The sequence below is a fragment of the Oncorhynchus mykiss genome, chromosome 29 (genome assembly GCF_057628025.1).
Source record: "Oncorhynchus mykiss isolate SJ-2025 chromosome 29, ASM5762802v1, whole genome shotgun sequence".
Taxonomy (NCBI): domain Eukaryota; kingdom Metazoa; phylum Chordata; class Actinopteri; order Salmoniformes; family Salmonidae; genus Oncorhynchus; species Oncorhynchus mykiss.
The window spans coordinates 31,745,900-31,771,181 of record NC_143050.1 but is presented as its reverse complement, the minus strand read 5'-3'; the positions used below and the strand labels follow the sequence as shown (position 1 = coordinate 31,771,181).

General features: G+C 45.5%; 1 protein-coding gene and 1 pseudogene across 3 annotated transcripts in view; both read left to right on the top strand.

Moving 5' to 3' along the window:
- Window positions 1–25,282, top strand: part of si:ch211-196i2.1 (uncharacterized) — a 135,845-nt gene that overhangs the window by 70,696 nt on the left and 39,867 nt on the right. For all 3 annotated transcript variants that reach the window (XR_016493336.1, XM_021590765.3, XM_036967538.2), the window contains 5 exons: window positions 18,380–19,078; window positions 23,354–23,389; window positions 23,728–23,847; window positions 24,791–24,829; window positions 25,084–25,137. Coding sequence is in view for 2 of the 3 variants with exons in the window: in XM_021590765.3 (XP_021446440.3) it covers window positions 18,380–19,078; window positions 23,354–23,389; window positions 23,728–23,847; window positions 24,791–24,829; window positions 25,084–25,137 (948 nt within the window). In the remaining variant the exon portion in view is untranslated. The remainder of the gene's footprint in view (window positions 1–18,379; window positions 19,079–23,353; window positions 23,390–23,727; window positions 23,848–24,790; window positions 24,830–25,083; window positions 25,138–25,282) is intronic.
- Window positions 15,694–17,235, top strand: LOC149970423 (syncytin-A-like; annotated as a pseudogene).

Genomic DNA, 25,282 nt, shown 5'->3' with positions numbered 1-25,282 from the left:
TGTTTAATCACGGAATAATTACACATAGAGAATTAATTTGATATTATAAGTCTTCACATTTAATGACAGCAAACGCATCAGCCTTGACATTCTTAGATCCCGGCCGGTAGGAGGGAGTAAAGTCAAACCTGTCGAAGAATCGGGCCCACCTGTACTGATGCGGGTTCCACCTCTTTGCTGCTTGAATATACTTTAGGTTCCGTTGGTCCGTCCAAACAAGGAATGGGTGTTGAACACCCTCCAGCCAGTGCGGCCATGTTTTCAGTGCCTTCTTAACTCCCAGCAACTCACAATCCCCCACATCGTAATTCCGCTCTGTGGGAGACTGCTTCCGTGAGTAGAAGCCACATTGATGAGGTTTAGGTGGCATTCCAGTGCTTTGAGAGAGAACAGCCCCTACTCCAACCTCGGAGACGTCGACCTCCATGATGACGGTCAGGATGAGCCAAAACAGGTGCATTCGTAAATCGTTCCTTGAGCGCACAGAAGGCCTCATTGACCTCCTCAGTCCAGCACAGCTGTCTAGGACCTCCCTTCAGGAGGGAGGTGAGAGGGGCCACCACTGTGCTGAAACCCTTAATGAAGTGTCTTAAATAGTTGGCAAAACCTAGGAAGCGCTGCACCGCCTTTATGTTGGATGGAACAAGCCACGACCGTACTGCACTTACCCTCTGCTCTTCCATCTCCACTCCCACGTGGATATCCGACAGCCCCGGAAGGAGACCAACTGCTGGAAGAAAAGGCACTTGTCCACCTTTGTGTACAGGTGATGCGTCTCCAACACAGACGTGACATGAGAGGCATGTTACTCGCGTGTAGTGGCGTACGCCAAGATGTTGTCTATGTACACCACTACACAGCGACCCAACATGTCACTAAATACCTCATTAATGAAGGATTGCAACACAGAGGATGCATTTGTCAGGCCATATGGCATTACCATGTATTCGTAGTGTCCGGTGCTGGTGCTGAAGGCAGTCTTCCATTCATATTCCTTTCTGATGCGCACCAGGTTGTAGGCACTGCGTAAATCCAATTTGGTAAAATACTGAACACCGTGCGTCTGTTCGATCACAGTGGGTATGAGAGGAAGGGGGAAAAGTAATTTAACAGTTGCCTTATTCAGTGTCCGGTAATCCATATGCGGCGGAGACCTCCTTCTTCATGAAAAAGAGGCTGGAGGAGGCAGGAGAGGTGGATGGACAGAGGAATCCTTTGGCCAGCTCCTCCTGGACGTAGACCTCCATGGCTTCGGTCTCTGCATGTGAGAGAGGGTAGATGTGCCCCCCCAGTAGAACCAGGCAGTAGATCGATAGTGCAATCCCATGGACAATGAGGGGTCAGGCACGTGGCACGAGTCACCTGTAGGTCCCGGTTTTCCTCCGGGATAGGGACGTGGGTGGCCTGGTCTGGACTTTCCACGGAGGTGGCACAGATAGACACAGAGAGACACCTCCCCTGACACTCCTGCGACCAACCCAACAACCTCCTCTCTGTCCACGATATCCTGGGGTTATACAACTGTAACCAGGGGAAACCTAAAACTACGGGGTGTGCAGAAGAATCTAAGTGATACATTCTTGGTGGTTGTGAGCAACTGTGAGGGAAATGGGAATCGTGGTCTGGCACACCAGTCCTGTTCCAAGGGTACGGTTGTCTTAGCATGGACTGTGATGGGGGTTGTAAAGGGATTAGAGGAATGCGTAATGATAAGGCCACTGACCGGTCTAGGAAATTTCCTGCCGAACCTAAGTCCACTAGGGCAGGACTCGGGGGGCCAGGATAGTCCGGGAAGGTGAATACAAATCATTCAAATCCAGACGGAAAATATTTACACAAGAAGCAACCTACTATCACACATTCAAACTGGGCTGGGTGGACAGAGAGGAGCAAGGCTCATCCACGACTACCTGGGAAGGTGCAGGAACGCTCCTCAGCCTGTCGCTTGCTCGCCTGGTTCTCCTTCTGGGACAGGTGTTCCAGGCGTGGTCCGACTCCCCGCAGTAGGAGCAGAGACCCTGTTGAGAGCGGCGTTGACGTTCCTCTGGGGGAAAGTGTGTCATGCCCACCTCCATGGGCTCAGTCTGGCTAGAGGTTCCTGGGAGAGACCAGAACCCCCAGGATGGGCAACGACTGCCACGCAGGAGATTAACCAGGTGGATAGCCATGGCGATGAGCTATGGCTCAGTGTGAGGTCCTCATCGCGACAGGCGAGCACACTCTGGACGTCTGCCTGTAGCCTGCTGCGGAAAACCGTCAACAGGGCCTGGTCATTCCAGCCAATGGACCCAGCCACCGTCCGTAAATCCAGAGCGTGCTCAAACTCTGTCCTGGACCACTAGCATAGTCAGAGGGAGGTGAGCGTCTCCTCTGACTACGCTAGTGGTCCAGGACAGAGTCTGAGCACGCTCTATGGACCCAGCCACCGTCCGTAAATCCAGAGCGTGCTCAAACTCTGTCCTGGACCACTAGCGTAGTCAGAGGAGACGCTCACCTCCCTCTCGTCCCTCTGTAAGGTGGTCGAAAATGGCACAGAAGAGTTGGGTGAAGCTCTCATTGGATTGCACTTCTGGACCATCCCTCTCCCAGACGGCGTGCACCCACTCCAGAGCCCGGCCTGTCAACAGGGCCTGGTCATTCCAGTCAGTGGACCCAGCCACCATCCGTATATCCAGAGCGTGCTCAAACTCTGTCCTGGACCACTAGCGTAGTCAGAGGAGACGCTCACCTCCCTCTCGTCCCTCTGTAGGGTGGTTGAAAATGGCACAGAAGAGTTGGGTGAAGCTCTCATTGGATTGCACTTCTGGACCATCCCTCTCCCAGACGGCGTGCGCCCACTCCAGAGCCCGTCCTGTCAGCACCGAGATCACCAAGGCCACCTTGTCCCTATCGGAGGCCGTGCTGGCATGACGGGAAGGGTGGAGGTCACACTGCAGGAGAAACCCCCTACAGTAAGCTGGGGTGCCGTCAAACCGCTCCGGGAGGGGCAGGTGGACGTTGCTGATCGCACCGGGTGATGTAAATGGTGGTGGGGTGGCTGGAACGACCGCAGGGAGCTGGGAAGGTAGTCGTGTAGCCTGCAGCTGGCGTACGGTCCGTAGCACCTCGTCCATGGCAGTGCAAGGTGCTCAAGGCGGAAAGGTCGGAATGTCCTGCTGCTTCCTGTTCTCTTGGTTTGGTCATTCTGTCACAAGTGTAGAGAGGAGTAGGCAGGAGGCAGTCACAGGTTTAGAACTACTGAGTTTATTAAAGCACTATATAATTTATATAACAGCGGGTCGAAACCCAAAGTGCAAAATAATAAAGTACTGAGGAAATAGTAGGAGAGATTCCTCTCAGGAAAACAAGCAACATTTACAATGACCGACAAAGACGAATGACAGAGTATTTATACAGTGATAGAGTGGGGATTGGAACCAGGTGTGTGTAATGATGACGGGTGTAAGGGGTGCATAACTCCGGTGGAAGTCGTGACAGAACCCCCCCTTGACGCGCGGCTCCAGCAGCGTCCCAACACCGGCCTCGGGGACAACCCGGAGGGCGAGGTGCAGGGCGATCCGGATGGAGACGGTGGAACCCAGCATCTCTCCTCCGGCCCGTACCCCTCCCAGTCCACAAGGTACTGAAGGCGCCTCGCCCGACGCCTCGAATGCAGTATGGATCGAACGGAGTATGCCAGGGCCCCCTCGATGTACAGAGGGGGAGGAGGAACCTCCCGCACCTCAGACTCCTGGAGCGGGCCAGCCACCACCGGCCTGAGGAGAGACACATGGAATGAGGGGTTAATGCTGTAATCGGGGGGAAGCTGTAACCTGTAACTCACCTGTAACTCACCTCGTGCTGTCTCCTCTGGAGTTTAAATGGCCCCACAAACCAGCTTCCGGCAGGGCAGGCACACGGGCAGGTTTCGGGTCAAGAGCCAGACCCGGTGTTCGAACACCGGGGGGTCTGCGCTGGCTTTCTGGTGCAGCACGGTGCGCTGAAAGTGAACATGAGCGGCCGAGCCTCGGTCTGACTCTGATGCCAAGGAGCCAGAACCGGCTGATACCCCAGTGCACACTGGAAGGGGGAGAGGTTAGTGGAGGAGTGGTGGAGCGAGTTCTGGGCCATCTCTGCCCAGGGCACGAACGCTGCCCACTCCCCCTGCCGGTCCTGGCAATAAGACTTCAGAAATCTACCCACATCTTGGTTAACTCTCTCCACCTGCCCGTTACTCTTGGGTGAAAACCTGAGGTAAGGCTGATCGAGACCCCCAGACATTCCATGAACGCCCTCCAGACCCTTGAAGTGAACTGGGGACCCCGATCAGACACTATGTCCTCAGGCACACCGGAAGACGTGTGTAAACAAGGCCTCTGCAATCTGTAGGGCCGTAGGGAGACTGGGCAGAGGGAGGAGACGGCAGGACTTGGAGAAATGGTCCACAACGACCAGGATCGTGGTGTTACCCTGTGAGGGAGGAAGATCAATAACGAAATACACAACGACAGGTACGACCACGGCCGTTGTGGAACGGGTAAGGAGTGTAGCTTACCTCTGGGCAGGTGTCTAGGACCCTTACACTGGGCGCACACTGAGCAGAAGGAAACATAAACCTTCACGTTCTTAGCCAAAGTGGACCACCAGTACTTCCCTCTCAGACAGCGCACCGTCCGACCGATGCCTGGATGACCAGAGATCAGCCGGTCATGGACAGCAGATGGAACGTACAGACGCCCAGCGGAACACTGGAGGGGAGTGGGCTCTTCGCGTAGCGCCTGCTCAATGTCCGCGTCCAGCACCCACACTACCGGCGCCACCAGGCAGGAGGCCGGGAGTATGGGGGTGGGATCCATAGGCCGCTCCTCTGTGTAATACAGCCGGGACAGTGCGTCTGCCTTAGCATTCTGGGAACCTAGTCTGTAAGAAAGGGTGAAAACAAAACGGGTGAAAAACATGGCCCACCTTCAGTCTCCTTGCCGCCCGGATGTACTCCAGGTTGCGGTGGTCAGTCCAGATGAGAAAAGGGTGTTTAGCCCCCTCAAGCCAATGTCTCCACGCATTCAAAGCCTTGACGACAACCAACAGCTCCCGGTCCCCCACGTCATAGTTTCACTCCACCCGGCTGAGCTTCCTCGAGTAGTAGGCACAGGGGCTCCTATCCCCACCTCCACTATGAACGCTAAAGAGGGATCCGGATGGGCCAGCACGAGAGCCGAGGTAAACAGAGCCCTCAGGTGACCAAAAGCCCTGTCCGCCTTAGCCGACCACTGCAAACGTACCGGTCCCCCCTTCAGCAGTGAGGTAATGGGAGCCGCTACCTGACCAAAACCCCGGATTAACCTCCGGTAGTAATTGGCAAACCCTATCAGAATGTCATCAATATACACCACTACACCCTGCCCGTGCAGGTCCCTGAAAATCTCGTCTACAAAAGCTTGGAAGACTGATGGAGCATTCATCAACCCATACTGCATGACGAGGTACTCATAATGCCCTGAGGTAGTACTAAAAGTCGTTTTCCACTCGTCTCCCTCCCGGATACGCACCAGGGTAGGCCTAGCACCACGGGAAACGCAGGAGAGTCAATAAGAGAGAGACTGATTCTCTCCTTGTGATACCCCTGCGTCACCATGCCCAGAGGAGCAGTGACTTCCCTAATCAACCCTGACCCTAATGGTCAACTGTCAAAGGCGTGAACAGGGAAGGGCACAGACACAAGAACAATGGGGTTCCCTAAACTATGGGCGAACGATCTGTATAAAAAATTCCCAGCCGCGCCTGAATCGACAAGCGCCTTATCATGGGAATGCGGGGAAAATTCAGGAAAAGTGACATACAAAAACATGTGTGCAACAGAGGGCTTTGGGTGAGAATGGTGCCGGCTCACCTGGGTGACACCAGAGTGCCCTGCCTGCTGCCTCGATCCCTAGAGGAACCAACCCGGCACAGACCGGCAGTGTGACCTCTGCGGCCACAGATGGTGCACGAGACGGAACCTCCTCCGGTCTCCCTGCGCACAGCACCTCCCAGCTGTGCGCAGGGAGAAGGGCGAGACGAATCCCACTGGGACTGGGTGAAGAGGAGGCGAGTAGTGGAGGTCCTGGATGTGCTGGTGGAGGCGCTGGAGGAACTCACTGTCTCTCCCAGTGGTCCATGGTTTGGACGACGCGGTCTATGGCGGCGCCGAGATGGTGGATCATCGCCGCTTGCTCCTGGACGCGCTCCTCGACCCCTATACCAGGGGCATCTGCTCCTGCTGACTCCATATGTTTAGGTGTGGGATTCTGTAAGGGATGCGTAACTGTTGGCAGGGAAGTCAGACGCTGGAGAGCAGAACTAGGTAATAGCCGGAGCAGTTTAATTGCAAACCCAACGGCATAAAGAAATAACCAACATGGGTACACAAACCCGACACGCACCAGTAAACATGTGCACAAGCACTTACAACAAACAATTCCACACAAAGACATGTGGGGAACAGAGGGTTAAATACACAACAATTAATGAGGAAAATGAAAACCAGGTTTGTAGGAAAACAAGACAAAACAAATGGAAAATGAAAAGTGGATCGACGATGGCTAGAAGACCAGTGACGCCGACCGCCACCCGAACAAGGAGAGGAACCGACTTTGGTGGAAGTCGTGACAACGAGACAAGTCCTGTTTTGATGAGTGAAGGGTGTTTGCCAACAGCAGGTTCGGCAGCAGAAAGAAGGCCGGTGTTGCCAAATGCCTGAGCTGGACAGGAATAGGAGTCAAAGCGAAGGCTGGTGTGACACTGGCTCTGACCTGTATATGCTTTCATTCTCGTGTTTCTTCTACTTTTATTGTACTTTGTGTGTTTTTTTTTATTAAATGTTTTTATTAAAGCTCTCAAGAAAGATTTCACTGTACTCTTTTACACCTGTTGTATCCTGTGCACGTGGCTAGTAAACTTTGAAACTTGAAATACACATACACACACACATCCAGCTCTTCTGTACTTTCCCCCAGGCCCAACACTCTCTCCTGGGCTAGATATGTGCACAGGAAGGGAGGGAAGCGAATGTAACTTCAGGTTGTTGTGGACGTGTTTTGTTGGAGGAGTTTTCACTTTTACCTCGGAAGGCAGTTAGTTGCTAATGGTATTGTATGTGTTATTAAAATGGGAAGGGAAGTACACAGTTCTTAAGAGGTGATGTTTTTACTGAGGTTGTTGAATGCGAAAGGTGTAGAAAGATAGGGGAGTTAATAGGGCATGATGGTAGTCTACAGGTAGTACTGCAGTTCAGGGTGCTGTCAACTCTAACTTTATGAATGTTTTACAGTTTGCTTGGTTCCCTGTTGATAAGGAACAAGACCAATTCAACCAGCGTGATTGATAGATGGGTCAATGTTGTTTATTGTCTTGTGAGAAATATTTTGGGGTTTTGTAAAAACAAATTCCACAGTTCACCACAAGTTACATATACACAACAAGAAATAAACAGATTTTACCCCACAGACATACAAAACAATAAACAGACAAACAGCTTTTGTCTCTGAGAAATATGTTTGTCATCCAACTATAAGAATGTTTTTAAGATAAATACGCAACGCAGAGGATGAGAGGACAAGAGTACTAAACTAAATAGAGTACTAATGGTAGGGTTGTACATTTTGGGGAATATTCAGAAGTGGAAAGTTCCCGGGGGAAAATATGGGAATTAACGGACATACTGTATATGCAAATTAATACCATTTAAATGTAGGTGTTTTTTGCATTGGATATATTTACCATATGGAGACAGAAACATACATGTTTTACCTTATCATAAGTAGACATAATTGCAAATGAGTAAATCCTTCCAATCAATTTTTTTTTAAACTATTTAGTTACGAATTGAACTTCAATTAAGTGAGTTGACTCTTCACATGGGATGATTTCATTGAACAACAAAAGAAAGGGAATATTGACTGATCCATTGCATGTCCCAAAAACATTTAAAACTAAAGCTTTGGTTGTCTTGAGGCTTCCATGTCCACCTCTTGAACATCACTGTCACTTTCCAACCTCGTTGAGGATGGCTCGTTGTCAGGTTCAAAAAAACTCAAATTTGTCCGGATGGCCACCAATTTTTAAACCTTTGTATTGGTCAGCCTGTTGCGTGCTTTGGTGTGTGTGTTCCCAAACAAGGACCAGTTGCGCTCTGAGGCGGCTGATGTTGGTGGGATTTGAAGGATGATGGAGGCAACAGGGGAAAGAGCCTAAGATCCACAAAGTCCCTTCCACCAGGTGGCTGATTAGATATGTTGGCACGACTGCCATATTGCATCTCCATCCCAAAGCCCTTGCTGGGAAGTGTACCTCGCCAGACTGCCAAGAACCTTGCCCTCATCCGGGCCAAGGTGGCAAGACACGGTAGTGATGACACCCTAGGCCTTGTTGATCTCTGCACCAGACAGGATGTTCTTGCCAGCATACTTGGGGTCCAACGTGTACGCTGCGGTGTATATGGGCTTCAGGCAGAAGTCTTTGCACTTTTTGAGGTATTTCAGAACTGCAGTTTCCTCTGCTTGGAGCAACATTGAAGTGGGCAGGACAGTACAGATTTCTTCTCTTACATCTGCAAGCGGAGTCTGAAAATCAGACAGGATGGCATTGTCTCCCTCAATCCCTGCAATGGCTGCTGCTATATGTTTCAGGAGTTTCAGGCTGCTTACCACCCTCTCCCAAAATACATCATCCTGGAGGATCCTCTTGATGGGGCTGTCCATATCGGCAGACTGTGGTATGGCCATTTCTTGGAGAGACTCCTTCGCCTCCAGGAGACTGTCTAACATGATGACAACACCACCCCAATGGGTGTTGCTGGGCAGCTTCAATGTGGTGCTCTTATTCTTCTCACTTTGCTTGGTGAGGTAGATTGCTGTTATAACTTGATGACCCTTCACATACCTAACCATTTCCTTGGCTCTCTTGTAGTGTATCCATTGTTTTCAGTGCCATGATGTCCTTGAGGAGCAGAGTCAATCCATGAATAGCACAGCCAATGGGTGTGTTGTGAGGATAGGACCCCTCCACTTTAGACCAAGCAGCCTTCATGTTTGCAGCATTGTCTGTTACCAGTGCAAATACCTTCTGTGGTCCAAGGTCATTGATGACTGCCTTCAGCTGGTCTGCTATGAAGAGACCAGTGTGTCTGTTGTCCCTTGTGTCTGTGCTCTTGTAGAATACTGGTTGAGGGTTGGAGATGTAGTTAATTATTCCTTTTCCACAAACATTTGACCACCCATCAGAGATGATTGCAATACAGTCTGCTTTCGCTATGATTTGCTTGACCTTCACTTGAACTCTGTTGAACTCTGCATCCAGCAAGTGAGTAGACAAAGTATGTCTGGTTGGAGGGGTGTATGCTAGGCAAAGAACATTCAGAAATCTCTTCCAATATACGTTTCTTGTGAGCATCAGAGGTGAACCAGTTGAATACACAGTTCAAGCAAGACATTCATCAGCATTTCTCTGACTACATTCATCCATTGAGTCAAAACAACTTCTGATTCCAGGAGGACCATGAGCTATTGCTATCGATAAGGTGTCTGATTCATCATTTTCCCCTCGAATAGAAGTAGAGGTACTTTTGTCAGAGGTTGCTTGTTGTGAGCGCTGAGGGAACGTTATGGACTTGGCCCGATGATTCTGCATCTTTGTTGCATTCTTCACATATGATTTGGCACAGTATTTTCAAATGTGCACAGCTTTTGCTTCTACATTAGCTGTAGTGAAATGTCTCCACACAGATAGTGCCCATGGCATTTTCCTGTAAAGATTAGAAAAAAATTAGTAAACAAATACCAAATACAATTCCATGTACAGATAAATAGTTAAACAGTTAGATTAAGCAACTCCTTTGTAAGATACATGTTTTAAAATGAAACATGTATGGAAACAGGTGAATTAACACTCCTCAGTTAGCAGGCTCAAGCAAGCTAAAACCCACATGGTAGCAAAAACTAACTAGCAGAAATTGTTAACAAGTTAGAAATTATTTAAACACTTTGCTGTAGGCTACTATTTACTAGTTAACAAAAAATAATGAATGTCATAAAATATATTCAGCCTGCCCAGTATTGTAATCAAAACTTAGCAGAAAACATGTACTCCTTGGCTCAGACAGTGTAGTAGTGTATACTCAATAGCATCTCATTAGTGTGCAAGATCTTGAGAATCAGCTGTTCAGGTGATGGAAGAATGCACTTTGCATGCAGAGGGCTGCAAGTCCTTTGAATTGGGAATAGTTTAACCAAAATATGCCACAATACCTAGAATTTCCTTGTGTATCCCACAAAAAAAGGTTCACTGTTATAAGCTAACTTTTTTTTATGAATTTAAGCAAAAATTCTCAAAATTCCCAGGCTTAACTTCCCATGGAAAGTTTCTGGGAAAATTACGGAAATTTACCAGAAAGTTTCTGACCCTTTGCAACCCTAACTAATGGTCAATAGGGAATTGTAAATAGGAGTTGGGTTTCAGTTCAACAGCTGTTTAGAATCTATGGAATGTCACTCCTGAACTCAGAGCTACGTGTCCTACGTTCTGTACATTGAGTTGGGAGCAGGATACTTGTTATTTGGCCATTGGCCCAGTTGTACTGCAAGGACTTCTGATAGGTCAACCCCAGGCTATGGTGGGGGATTATAATGGGCAACTTGTTCCTTTGTTTGGTGGAGAAAAGCTGAGGACAGAGGAGACAGAACATCTACCTCCCAGCATAACATGTTATGCCTCTTGGAGGGAACGCAACACCCTGCTACAACTCAACTCCCCGTGTAGTGAAAAAAGGTATTTGATTGTAGGTGCGGGTAAGGTTGACAGAGGCAGAGAATATTACCGTTTACAGGGAATTTATTCTTCCTTCACACGGTAAGGTTGGGAAAAGGGGCTGGACGGAACCAAAACAAAGAAAGTTAAAGTTCCCCCTCTCCTACCTTACCTGCCTACCCACTGGTTACCTATTCTTAGCACCACCTGGCGCGCTAACCAAAATACACAGGGTGGTCTGCCCAGGTCTTACCTAGTGTGCATAGACCGAGTAAATACTACAGATATATTTATGCCTGCAGGCCTCTTGCCTAAACACTCCCAAGGTGCCTTCCCCTTCCCCTCCTGGGAACAAATTAAACAGAATTATTCAAACTTAGGGAACAATTTAAATAAACCAAAAACACTAGGTACTATGGAATACACTTACCTCTTCAGGAGCGGCTACAAAAACACTTTCAACAAATCTCTCCTAACAAAGGAACACTGCCTTTTCAAGCTGCTAAAGGAGTCGGTAATTGCAGATAGCTATATCCCCTGACGAGAGGGCAGGGTCAGAGCGCCAACTAGTGATGGGCCGACCAATCAGCTGCTTTGGAATCCAGGAAGCCATCTTGAAATACACACACATACAAACACAATCAAACCCACAACAACACAGAGACTGGGGTATGTAACAATCTATGAATTGTCCTTCTCAAATAAATAATAATAATATTATTAATATATTATTAATAATAATAAATTTTTCTCCCCTTGATTTGCTTTGGAGTTTTTGTTATTGAAGAATAACATCAATTGCTAACACTTGGTTCCGTGACCCGGATGAATTAGTCTGAACAACAAGAACAAGAAAAACATATTAACTGTGTGTTGATCCAGAGGAAAGAGAGAAGGCTGTGCACAACCCACTTTGGAGAGTCAACTCTTAATTTCCTGATTGATGGCAGAATTGCTGGGTGAGTCTAGCCCAATATAATTTTAAAATAACCAAATCTGGTTAAAATAGTGCATGCAATGAGTGATATGTATCTGTGATGTATAAGTGTTCAAGTCCTTGGTTTATTACAGAGTTTAGTCCTTTGTTACTCTATTAAAAGGTCAGAGTCCTTACTCTATTTAAAGGTTGGTGCCTTTAAACAGCTTGGAAAATTCCAGAAAAGTATGTCATGGCTTTAGAAGCATCTAAAAGGCTAATTGATATAATTTGAGTCAATTTGAGGTGTACCTGTGGATTTATTTCAAGGCCTACCTTCAAACTCAGTGCCTTTTTGCTTGACATCATGGGAAAATCAAAAGAAATCAGCCAAAACCTCAGAAACAAAATTGTAGACCTCTACAAGTCTGTTTCATCCTTGGGAACAATTTCTAAATGCCTGAAGGTACCACGTTCATCTGTACAAACAAAAGTACACAAGTATAAACACCATGGGACCACGCAGCCGTCATACCGCTCAGGAAGGAGACGCGTTCTGTCTCCTAGACATTAACGTACTTTGGTGCGAAAAGTGCAAATCAATCCTGGAAAACTGCAAAGGACCTTGTGAAGATGCTGGAGGAAACAGGTGCAAAATTATCTATATCCACAGTAAAACGAGTCCTATCGACATAGCCCGAAAGGCCGCTCAGCAAGGAAGAAGCCACTGCTCCAAAACTGCCATAAAAATGCCAGACTACGGTTTGCAATTGCACACGGAGACAAAGATCGTACTTTTTGGAGAAATGTCCTCTGGTCTGATGAAACAAATATAGAACTGTTTGGCCATAATGACCATCGATATGTTTGGAGGAAAAAGGGGGAGGTTTGCAAGTCGAATAACACCATCCCAACCTTGAAGCACGTGGTGGCAGCGTCACGTTGTGGGGGTGCTTTGCTGCAGGAGGGACTGGTGCACTTCACAAAATAGATAGCATCATGAGGCATGAAAATGTTGTGGATATATTGAAGCAACATCTCAAGACATCAGTTAAAGCTTGGTCACAAATGGGTCTTCCAAATGTACAATGACCCCAAGCATACTTCTGATGTTGTTGCAAAATGGCTTAAGGACAACAAAGTCAAGGTATTGGAGTGGCCATCACAAAGCCCTGACCTCAATGTTATAGAAAATTTGTGGGCAGAACTGAAAAGGCGTGTGCGAGCAAGGAGGCCTAGAAACCTGACTCCGTTACAATAGCTCTGTCAGGAGGAGTGTGCCAAAATTCACCCAACTTTTTGTGGGCAGCTTGTGGAAGGCTAACTGAAACGTTTGACCGAAGTTAAACAATTTACAGGCAATGCTACCAAATACAAATTGACTGTATGTAAACTTCTGAGCCACTGGGAATGTGATGAAAGAAATTAAAGCCGAAGAGAATAATTCTAGACTATTATTCTGACATTTCACATTCTTAATATAAAGTGGTGATCCTACCTGACCTAAGACAGGGAATTTTTACTCGGATTAAATGTCAGGAACTGTGGAAAAACGGAGTTTAAATGTATTTGGCTAAGGTATGTACACTTCCGAACTTCAACTGTATATATTGGGGATAAATAAATATATAAACATAGAGATATATATTATACAACTTTTGAAGTTAATATAATGACATTGCAGAGAGATAAAGATAGTTTGAAAGCCTTAAAAGGAGAAATTCTGTTCTCCAATCCATCTATTCTCACACTGAGTTGTGCAAGGCAGATCACCTTTCAACCATCTGGTCAGCACTGCCTGGCTTTGAGTAAACAGATTCTGACAGCAGTGACGAACGATGTCTTAGGCCAACCAGAACACAGCCTGTAAAAGGAAGTAGAGACCGTAATCACACATAAATCAACATCTGGATGAATGGTCAAAAACTTTTAAGCATCCACGAGACGTGAGTATCAGAGTTGCGCAGGTTCCAAGTGAAACCAACAACATTATTCGTTCAGTAAAAAAGAAACCTGGTGTATGTCATTGTTGCGGAATTTCTGGTCACTGGCAACGAGAATGCCGGAAAAGAAAATGTGCTTTTATGAGAAGTGGCCAGGAGAAGAAGGGTCTGTCTAAGGGAAAATGGAATCAAGACAACAGCCCCAACGACACAATGCTTGGGCAGAAATTAAAAAGCTCTCTCCGACTCGGCACCAGAGTTTGCTGGATGCTGTGGAGGTAAACTAACAGACTCCCTCTTACGTGCCATCTCAGCTGGTGTACATATGAAATCGGATGGAATATATGTGAACATTATGGTTAACAATTTTGCAGTAATGCCTCCCGGGTGGAGCAGTGGTCTAAGGCACTCTATCGCATAGGGCGGTGCACAATTGGCCAAGCGTCGTCCGGGTTAGGGAGGGTTTGGCCGGCAGGGATATCCTTGTCTCATCGCACACTGGCGACTCCTGTGGCGGGCCGGGCGCAGTGCACGCTGACCAGGTCACCAGGTATACAGTGTTTCCTCTGACACATTGGTGCGGCTGGCTTCCGGGTTGGATGTGCATTGTGTCAAGAAGCAGTGCGGCTTGGTTTGGTTGTGTTTCGGAGGATGCATGGCTCTCGACCTTCGCCTCTCCCGAGTACGTATGGGAGTTGCAGCTGTGAGACAAGACTGTAACTACTACCAATTGGATACCATGAAATTGGGGAGAAAAAAGGGCAAAAAAAATAACTCTTTTGCAGTAGTTTTTTTTTTTTTACTTTATACGGGTGCTGAAGTATTTCACATATCTTATGCAAAACATATATGTCCTCAGTACACAAGCAAGAAGATAAGAGCAACAGGAGTGGGGGGGAGACGAAGACAGATATGAAACATACCAAACTATTATTAATTTATATTGGTCCAATGAAGATTGATGCTGGAATCTACAGTTCAGAACCATGCTATTTGGACTACGAAGAAAAATGAGTGTGGAACTTTCTATATAGAACCAGTGTGCTTGCCAGGTGTTGCCCCAGCTTGCACAAAACAACATCCCATTAGCAAGGAAGCTATGGACGCTACTTAAGTAGTGGATAAAGATCTATGGGACATGGGTATAGTTGAAAATACACCATGTAACCCAGCTACTCTGATGTATCCTCCAGATACCACATTACTTGAACACGACTGTTGTGAGTTGTTTTTGATCAGCTCTCTGATGAGTTCATAGAGTCATTCGTTGGAAATCCTTGAGTTTATCTTATGCACAGACGGTTCAAGCATTATTGAGCAGAGTGTGAGGAAGGTAGGCTGGTCAGTTCCTACAATGGACCCATGTCACTACCAGGCACGTTAGATTTGAGAAAAGCAGATGTTCACTTTATGAGTGACACAATACTTAACTATTGCATACAACTCTCTAATGGGGAATATGACGTAGAGCCAGGACGATGGGTGATGGTGGTAAAAATATATGTGACCGACACAGTAGGGCCAAACTGGGAAGGTCCTTATCATGTTTTGCTCATAACGAGGTCATCAGTAAAAGTCCAGGGAAAATCACGATGGATACATGTCATTCATTGCAAGGTTGTCCATGTTGATGACAAAGCGGAGCCTGGAGAATAAAGAACTGATTGATTAGCAATCGGGGCCAATCTCGGGTGAAGAAGCATAGTAAGATGATCAGAACCTGATAAGCTTCTATGTTGTACACCGCAGTCGTCATATTAGGGATATCTAGGTGAAATGTCCAACTTTTTCCTGAGAATCAGGACATGCTTACTTAGGGAAATCTACAATTTCTCTTGAAACCAGGATGTCACTTTCACTTTTTTGTTTCCTTCATTACAGATTATGAGAATTTACAGTCTGAAGCTGAAGCAATATCCTTCGATTCAAGGACTGTACATGAAACGATACAAGATCACGGGTGAAGTGCAACCAGTGGAACAGAAGAAGAATTCCTCATTACCGACAGACTGTCAGAACATAATTTCTAATAGTTATCTAAGTGGGACTGATACCAGTGTGGAAGAGCTGGTCACTTTTAAAGGACTTGGTGAATGATTACCTTGATAAAAGGATGATTGAATATTATTGTCTTGCAGACAAGAGTGAAAGATGTTTGAAAGTATTTTCCTTGCGAGTTTCCTCCTAATACAGGATGTGGGTGGTATTTCCATTTCTAACACAGAGATGCTTTAGCAGGATGAGGGACACTCGGGTTTCTAGCTCTCTACACGATGCCACAGTAGTCGATCAAAGAAGTTGTTTAGTTTGTACGTGTGCACCATTCACATCGTGGGCAGTTATTCCATTAAGGGATATTCCTTTTAACCAGAGTGAAATGTTGTGTATATGGAGAGATGTTAATTGGTATTATTGGGGTTATTGGTACTAATTGGGGTGAGAATGTTGAGTATCAACATGCGAGAGTACCTAGTTCTGCAGTACCTTCCTTCATTTGAGATTACCAATGACACTAATCATCGACCACCTTACCTAGTTATTACACATGCCCCTGTTGGGTGGTTATGTTTTAGTAGGTCACTCTCTCTGAATTTGTCTCAACTGCACCAGGACGCGTTTGTCAAAGTAGGACAGAGTAAGTGTGATCAGACAACAGACCTACCTGCCTGTGACAGTACTAAGGTTGCGGAATGTCTAATGTCTGTTGAATTGACTCTCAGTAACGGCATTATGACTGTTTTTTATGCCATCATCAATAATGGTATGATAGCTCCTAATGGGACTTGCTTCATCTGTGGATCCTATGCCTATTCCTGTTTACCAAAGTTGTGGCAAGGGATTGTGTTATTTGGGATATGTAGTACCTCATGTAAGACGTTCTGTGAATTCCCATTTTTCACACCGTCATAAACGTGTGAATACAGAAACAGGGAGATTCTTTGTGATTGCCTTTCCCTCATGTGGTATTTTCAAAATAGCACGGGAAGTTATTAATATGGCTAACTTTTTGTGAAATCTTTGCTAATAGAACAGTTGAGAGTCTTGAGTTAATTACTGACTGTCATTCGGACTGTGGCGATGCAAAATCGTTTGGCCCTTGATTATCTTCTTTCCGCACAAGGGGGTACATGTGCTGTTATTGGTGCCTAATGCTGTACTTACATCCCTGATCATTCTTGAGGAAATAACTAACCTAATCCAAAAGATCAGGACTGAGGGCGCTAAATATCATGATTACAATCCAGATGATTTAGGCTTAGTCATGTGGTTGTCTTCCACATTCGGTACATGGGGAAGGTTTTTGGTGAGCATGATACTTCCAATAGTGGGAGATGTGGTTATTTCTCTCATCCTCATCCAGGTTATCAAGTGTGCTATTGCCCGATGTTTGTCTGCTTAAATCCGACAGTTACGTGATAGGGGATATCGTAAGATTCATCAACCTTGTCTTTTTGGAGATGGGTGTCAGTGGTGTTCACCATAATGTGGTGGGGATCATAAGGGTCTTCATCATCACACCAAGCCTCATGATTGTGGTCAATATGCCCGTGGTAACTGTCCTCTGTGCTGTAACGAACCATGCGCTCTCAGATGTGGTATCACACCTGTTAATACCTCTTTTCTATAACTTTGTGTGAATTATATTTCTTATTGCAACAGCAAGTAAAATATGCCCTTTGTGTTTTATAGAAATGCAAGGTGTTTAACGTAAGTAATTTTATGCTTACTGCTAATGTTTTTAATTCGGTCTATTTTCTCATGTTTTCTATTGTTTTCTAAAAAGACATTTGAACTATATTTATTTTTTAAATGGTCTAGGGTGGGTATAAGAATATTTTGAAGAAATTTACACAACGCAGAGGATGAGAGGACGAGAGTACTAAACTAAATATAGTACTAATGGTCAATAGGGAATTGTCAATGTAAATAGGAGTTGGGTTTCAGTTCAACAGCTGTTTAGAATCTGTGGAATGTCAGTCCTGAACTCAGAGTTACATGTGCTATGTTTTGTACATTGAGTCGGGAGCAGGATACTTGTTATTTGGCCATTGGCCCAGTTGTACTGCAAGAACTTCTGATTGGTCAACCCCAGGCTATGGTGGGGGGTAATAAATGGCATCCTGTTCCTTGTGGAGAAAAGCTGAGGACAAGGGAGACTGAACATCTACCTCCCAGCATAACATCTATGATTTGTCCTTCTCAAATAAACCTATTTTTCTCCCCCTGATTTGCTTTGGAGTTTGTGTTATTGAAGAATAACATCATTTGCTAACAACCTACAAGCATAGATTGACCAGGTGAATCCAGGTGAAAGCCATGAGCCCTTATTGATGTAACTTGTTAAATCCACTCCAATCAGTGTAGATGAAGGGGAGGAGACAGGTAAAAAATATATATTTTTAAGCATTGAGACAATTGAGGCATGGATTGTGTATGTGTCTCATTTAGAGGGTAAATAGACAAAAAATACCAAATATTTAAGCGCATTTGAACGGGGTATGGTAGTAGGTGCCAGTTGCACCGGTTTGAGTATGTCAAGATCTGCAATGCTGGTGGGCTTTTCACAGTCAACAGTTTCCCATGTGTATCAAGAATGGTACACCAGCCAAAGGACACCAAGGGCAAAAGAGGGTCCAAAAGGGGGGAAAAGTGGGTCCAACTCAATATTACGAAGGTGTACCTACTGTTTTGTACTCTCAGTGTATATTCCTATTCAGCACCACAATACATAAATTGTGTTTGTGTTGTGTCTCCATAGGATGTGTTTGGGCAGACTGGGAGTCAGCGTGGGGACGGGACATGGGGTCCCCACCAGAAAGGTATGGTGGGACGAGGAGACGTCTTTGTGGTGGACGAAGACACAGACCTGGCTGATCCAAATCTCCATGGGGGACACCTTAATCCTCAGTGGAAACCCAGCAGGCAGGGCCCTAAGGACAGCCATGAGGGCAAGCATGAGCCCTCCTCCAAACTCCTGGACGAGAACATCACCACGGACAAGAAGTCGGCAGACTCTGGAGGGAAGGGCATTGGCCTGTTTCCCGGGAAACCCTCGGATGACATCATTATTGATTTGGATCCTGTGTCTTCCTCGAAGAAGCCTTCCATTGTTAAGACTCCAATAAAGACCCCCCTGGACCCGGAGCACCCAGACTTTAACCTGTTGAGGCAGGAGGTGGAGGGGCCCCAGACCCCCTCACGGACCGCCCTCGCCCCCACCTCAGTGCCCCCTGCCACCCCTATAGAAGCTGTCACTGAGGAGAGGAGACCCACCACACACATCCCCACCCAACCTGACCCAAACCCTGACTGTGCTATCACTGTGGAAGGAGGACCAGAGCGCTCAGGCACTGTGACCATCGTATCCAGAGAAGGGGACCTGGTTCTGGGCTCTGATGGCCAGATGTATAGGGTCCAGAGAGGGCCCCCAGGCATAATGGGGCCCCCAGGAAAGGAGGTAAGTGTCTTCTGATATTTTTCATATTCCTCTCTTCACATTAGCAACTCCACAGCTCCAAATTGGCACCAAGTGTCAATGCCTTCATTACCGCATTAGTCACAGCAATCACATCAACAAGCCTCTTTAATTGGTGGAGGGGGCATGAAGCTCTGCTATCCGGCCCAATCAGAGGTTTGCCTGGTTTACAATGCCAGACCGACCGGACCACTTAGATCCTTCAGAACCAGACCCAGATGGAGCAACATCTGGCCCCGTCTGGCTTGGTCCTGGAGCTTCAGCCTGGCTATCTGTCTGTTATAAAGGCCTGGGATCACTCGACACCATTACTGTGATTAATCCCGGCTGTAGAGAACATGAATGAAGAGTAAAAGGCTCTGCAGTCGGGAAGACTGCAGTAATGAAGCACCTTCTCCTGTAAAGCAAGAATACATTATGATCTCATGGGCTCCTGGCCATGGTGATGTAAAGTTTAGAGTTTGAACAATGATACAATAATACGAAATACAGATTGAGTTTTGAGACGCTCAAAACAATCATGGTGAAACATGGTACAAGTGTCATCTATAATAGCACAGACATACAGTACCAGTCAAAAGTTTGGAAACACGTACTCATTCCGGGGTTTTTCTTTATTTGTACTATTTTCTAAGCTATGAAATAACACATGGAATCGTGTAGAAACCAAAAAAGTGTTCAACAAATCAAAAAATGTTTTATATTTGAGATTTTTTCAAAGTAGCCACCCTTTGCCTTGTTGACAGCATTGCCCACTCTGCCTTGATGACAGCTAAAATACCATTAGATTTGTTTTTTTTTTAAATGGTTCCTACATGGTTCCATATGTGTTATTTCATAGTTTTGATGTCTTCACTATTATTCTACAATGTAGAAAATAGTACAAATTAAGAAAAACCCTTGAATGAGTAGATGTGTCCAAACTTTTGACTGGTACTGTACTCTATATACATGTATGCACAACCCCCCCCCCCCCCCCCCCAAAAAAAAAAATACAGTGAATTAAAGGACGATAGCACTAATAATAAGGCACTAAAAATGTCTCCGTTGGAGGATAAGATGGCTTTGGCACAGGCATTGACATTATAGTTACCTGATAACATTTCACCTAGTTTATTATTTTCATCAAGACCGTTAAAATGCTCATTTTGGCTGGACAGCTGACAAAAAAAAGATCCCTAATGTCATTGTATAACCCACAGTATGATCTTACGTATCAATGGAACCAGAGTTACAAAAGGTACATACACATTTATCTATGAGAGTGTTTGTGTATCGCCCAGTCTCGATAGCGAGAGAGGCCATTTGACATTTCAATTTAGCAAACGAGCTTCTATATTGCTTGGATTTAACAGTACGTACATAAGATTATATCCCAAAAGTGCATTTGAAAAGGCACAGTTTTACTTCCAGGTTTGTTTATCCGCTAGTAGCATTTTAGTTCATTGCTCTCTAAAAGTGCTGATTCAAAAGTACTGCGTTCATTTCTAGAGGACACTTTGTCTGTATCGGTGTCGAGTCATATGGATGAAGTAATAAAAGACTTTGGTATATCAACAAAAAATATTTGCAGTAGCAGCATCACACCGTAAAAAAAAAAATACACTTTTACATCGATGTTCATATGACTTTCATCTGCCAATATAAATATATATATATAGCGACTGGTGATGCCATATCCCCTGGAATAGCAGCATTTGTCATGTATTTACCTACATCAAGATCAAATCTGCAGGCATGGTTAAAAACAGCGTTAAAACAAGTCTAATATTGCTGCAGCACAAGTAATAATAGGTAGCACCAATGAATGAAACAGTTTAATGAAACATTTAAATGGTAGGCCACCCATGGCTTTAGACTTTGCAATGATGGGGCCACGGGCTCAATTCATATGGTTAGCTATTTACTTAACAGACAATGTAATAAAACACACATTAATAATCAACCCCAGATACTCACTGACAACATGCTGTATGTCAGGCCTGTGGTGTGTGTGTGTGTGTGTGTGTGTGTGTGTGTGTGTGTGTGTGTGTGTGTGTGTGTGTGTGTGTGTGTGTGCTTGCATGTGACAATGATAGGTGAAGCTGGTCTGGCTTTAGCCCCTGACGTAGACGACATTTCATGGAATTTTTATATCCTTGTTGCATGTAAATCTTCTGTGTTATCTAAGCTTTACGGACTCATGCTGACATGATGTGACCTACAGTGCCTTTGGAAAGTATTCAGACCCCTTGACTTTTCCACATTTTGTTATGTTACAGCCTTATTCTAAAATGAATTACATTTTAAAAATGTTCTCATCAATCTAAGCACAATACACCATAATGACGAAGCTAAAACAGGTTTTCAGAAAGTTTAGCTAATTTATATAAAAAAATATATATATTTCATAATTACATAATTATTCAGACCCTTTACTCAGTACTTTGTTGAAGCACCTTTGGCAGCAATTACAGCCTTGAGTCTTCTTAGGTATGACACTACCAGCTTAGCACACCTGTATTTTCAGTCGGAGGTCCTGAGCGCTCTGGAGCAGGTTTTCATCAGGGATCTCTCTGTACTTTGCGCCATTCATCTTTCCCTCGATCCTGACTAGTTTCCCAGTCCCTGCCACTGAAAAACACCCCCACAGCAGGATGCTGCCACCACCATGCTTCACCATAGGGATGGTGCCAGGTCACGTTTGGCATTCAGGCCAAAGAGTTCAATCTTGGTTTCATCAGACCAGAGAATCTTGTTTTTCATGGTCTAACAGTCTTTAGATGCCTTTTGGAAAAAGCAATGCGTGTTGTCATGTGCCTTTTACTGAGGAGTGGCTTCCGTCTGGCCACTCTACCATAAAGGCCTGATTGGTGGAGTGCTGCAGAGATGGGTGTCCTTCTGGAAGGTTCTCCCATCTCCACAGAGGAACTCTAGAGCTCTGTCAGAGTGACCATCGGGTTCTTGGTCACCTCCTCCGATTGCTCAGTTTGGCCGGGCGACCAGCTCTAGGGAGAGTCTTGGTGGTTCCAAACTTCTTCCATTTAAGAATGCTGGAGGCCACTGTGTTCTTGATGCCACTGTGTTCTTGGGGACCTTCAATGCTGCAGAAATGTTTTGTACCCGTCCCCAGATCTGTGCCTCAACACAATCCTGTCTCGGATCTCTACGGACAATTCCTTCAACCTCATGGCTTGGTTTTTGCTCTGACAGGCACTGTCAACTGTGGGACCTTATATAGACAGGTATGTGCCTTTCCAAATCATGTCCAATCAATTGAATTTACCACAGGTGGACTCCAATCAAGTTGTAGAAACATCTCAAGGATGATCATTGGAAACAGGATGCACCTAAGATTAATTTTCAAGTCTCATAGCATAGGGTCTGAATGCCTATGTAAATAAGCTATTTCTGTATTTTATTTGTAATAAATTAGCAAACATCTCGGAAAAAAAACTTTTTTCACTTTGCCATTATGGGCTATTGTGTGTAGATTGCTGATGATTTTTTATTTATTTAATCCCTTTTAGAAGAAAATGTGTAAAAAGTCAAGGGGTCTGAATACTTTCCGAAGGCACTGCATATGAAAGCTGACTAAAAAGACCAGAAACATTAATCTCCTCTCTTTTGTGTTGAATGTACTGGACCATATTCCTTGTGGTTGATTGGTGATGGTTGATGTTGCTGGATTGTTATTTCTCCCCACTAAGAGGAAGCCATTTTGTTGGTTGCGGTGGTCTGCTTTGCAACTTCCACAGTTTCCACAGGGCAGCTGGGCCACTGTTAAATGCATGGCCATATTGCTGTGCTCTTTAGGCTTCTGAAAGCTTGTCTTTTTAGCTGGCTTAATGGGTATCTAAACTGTGGGCAGGAAGACCTCTAAAAGGTACTGACTTTTGGCTTTCATAGGAGGCGGGCTGCAGTGGAAACCCTGGTAAAGGGAAGGTTTACTGGGATCCGCTGCTCTCCTCTGACTGGCAGCCTGTCTCAGTCTGTTAATAGTGGACAGGGCGGATGTTGTAACCTATTTGGTAGCATTTGAGGATCAATGTGTTGTTTGTTGTTGTGCTTGAGCTTACTAGGGCATCGGTTACATCACATTTGATTGTATGATACAGGAACTATATGAGAAGTTGAGAGGGCTGTCCCTCTGCACCCCACTGCATCCCTGAATTAACTTGAATGAATGTCTCACATGTTCTATGATCTCTCTCTCTCTCTCTCTCTCTCTCTCTCTCTCTCTCTCTCTCTCTCTCTGTTGTTGTTTACGTTCTCCAGGGTTTTGCTGGCTTGCGTGGGTTCAAAGGTGACAAGGTAAGAGGAGTTGACGTTTTGGAATGGCTTGAGGTGATTTTAATCGATGACATGATGGCCTATGATGATATGCTGGGTTAGTCTGCAATGCACCTTTACTTTGTCCTACAAAATTATGGATTTGCAATCGGATCAGAGCGTGAGCAGATTTCTTTTGTTACGGCTGAAATAATAATGAATGTGTTTAGAGTTGTAAACCCCTAGCCTCTGCTGCCTCTCTTTGACTCCAAGTCCTCCTGTACATTTGTTTCCTCTCACAGTCCAATAGGACTGACTGTATCATTTCAGTTTATTCTAGGTGTAGATATTGTAACTAATACCTATTATATTTCTTACAGGGCCAGCTGGGGTCTGAGGGGCGTGCAGGGCGACAGGGGGATCCAGGCCCCCCTGGCCCACCTGGCCTGCCCTCTTTCTACCTGTGGAAGAGCACTGTTGAGGAGTGGGCTACTTTTCAGGTGAGTTGACGACCCTCATTTCACCCCGAATCCTACCCCAACGTCACCCTATCTCGCTTACCTGAAGCTGAACCTCACTCCAAACCCAACTGAAATCTGTTACACCTCAACTCCACCCCTAAATCCCAACCCCCAGCTGTAACACAACCTCACCCCAACTCCCACATTAGCTGTACCCCAACTCCAAGGGGACATACAGTCTAATGCTATAAACCTATAGACTGCCTGTGTAGGGTTGCAAAATACGGGTAACTTTCCCTAAATTCCCAGTTATTTCTGGAAACTGTTTTTGATTTCTGGAAATCCTGGGAATTTGGGGAACGTTGCCTGAATTTTGCAACCCTATTTTTACCCAGAGGTTTTCCCAGATTAGCTGTACAGTCTTTGACCCCACACTGTTGGTGCGTGTGAGCCCGTGCTCCAGCCATCCCTCATCAGTTTGATCTTCCTGCCTGCACTGAGTCTGAACACAGCTGCAGGCTGTGTAATACGGCGTGATGAAAAACTACATGGACATTATTGAATAAAGATGCGGTGTAAGAATAAAGTAGTGATGGGCGATTTGTTACACTGGGCTTTGAACTGATACTGTGCTGCAGTATCTATTGAGTGAGGATGAATATGTTTTATTTTAGCACCAGTGCTTTGTTCTGAGAGGATATGGCACTGAATAAAAGAAGGAAAAACCAAGAAATTTGACATTTGGGATTGAGGCGTAGAGCTGGATCTACAGTTCACAACCAATGTCGTGAAAGCATCTGAAAACATTGGCACTTTAATTTATGAGTGAAATGTCCCTTTAAGATGGCAATGATATGAATGATGGAACATAGGCATTAATTTTAAAAAATTGTTATGTATACATTAACTTATTTTATTTTAAAAAACTAATTCTGATTTGTGAAACTTGAAATAATCTGCCATGTCTCCATGTTTCTTCCAGCAAACTTCTTTCTACCAGTTGCTCAGCGCTGGCTGGCCTGTAAGTAATGGACATCACTCCCATGACTGGGACTAGACTGGCTGGGAATGCATCCCAAATGGCCCCCTATTCCCTATATAGTGCATTACTTTCGACCAGAGCCATATGGGTCCTGGCCAAAAATACTGCACTATAACAGGAATAGGGTGCCATTTGGAACACAATTAGGGTCTTATAGAGTATACGGGTCATAGAATACAGCAGGGTGCGTTATGGTTCTTCCTGACACTGTTCTGTTCTCTGTTTGCTTGCAGAGGGAGCAGGGACCCCCAGGACCAGCTGGGGAGATGGGGAAGCCAGGCCCACAGGTGAGTGAGACCCTTTCCCTGCATATTTGGTCCTACATTAGGTGTGGTGAAGAGTCTCATCATCTGGGTAGTATACCATGAATACTGGTTTACATGACCTGATGTAGTTGAGATGAACGCCTGATAATTCTCTCTCTCTCTATCT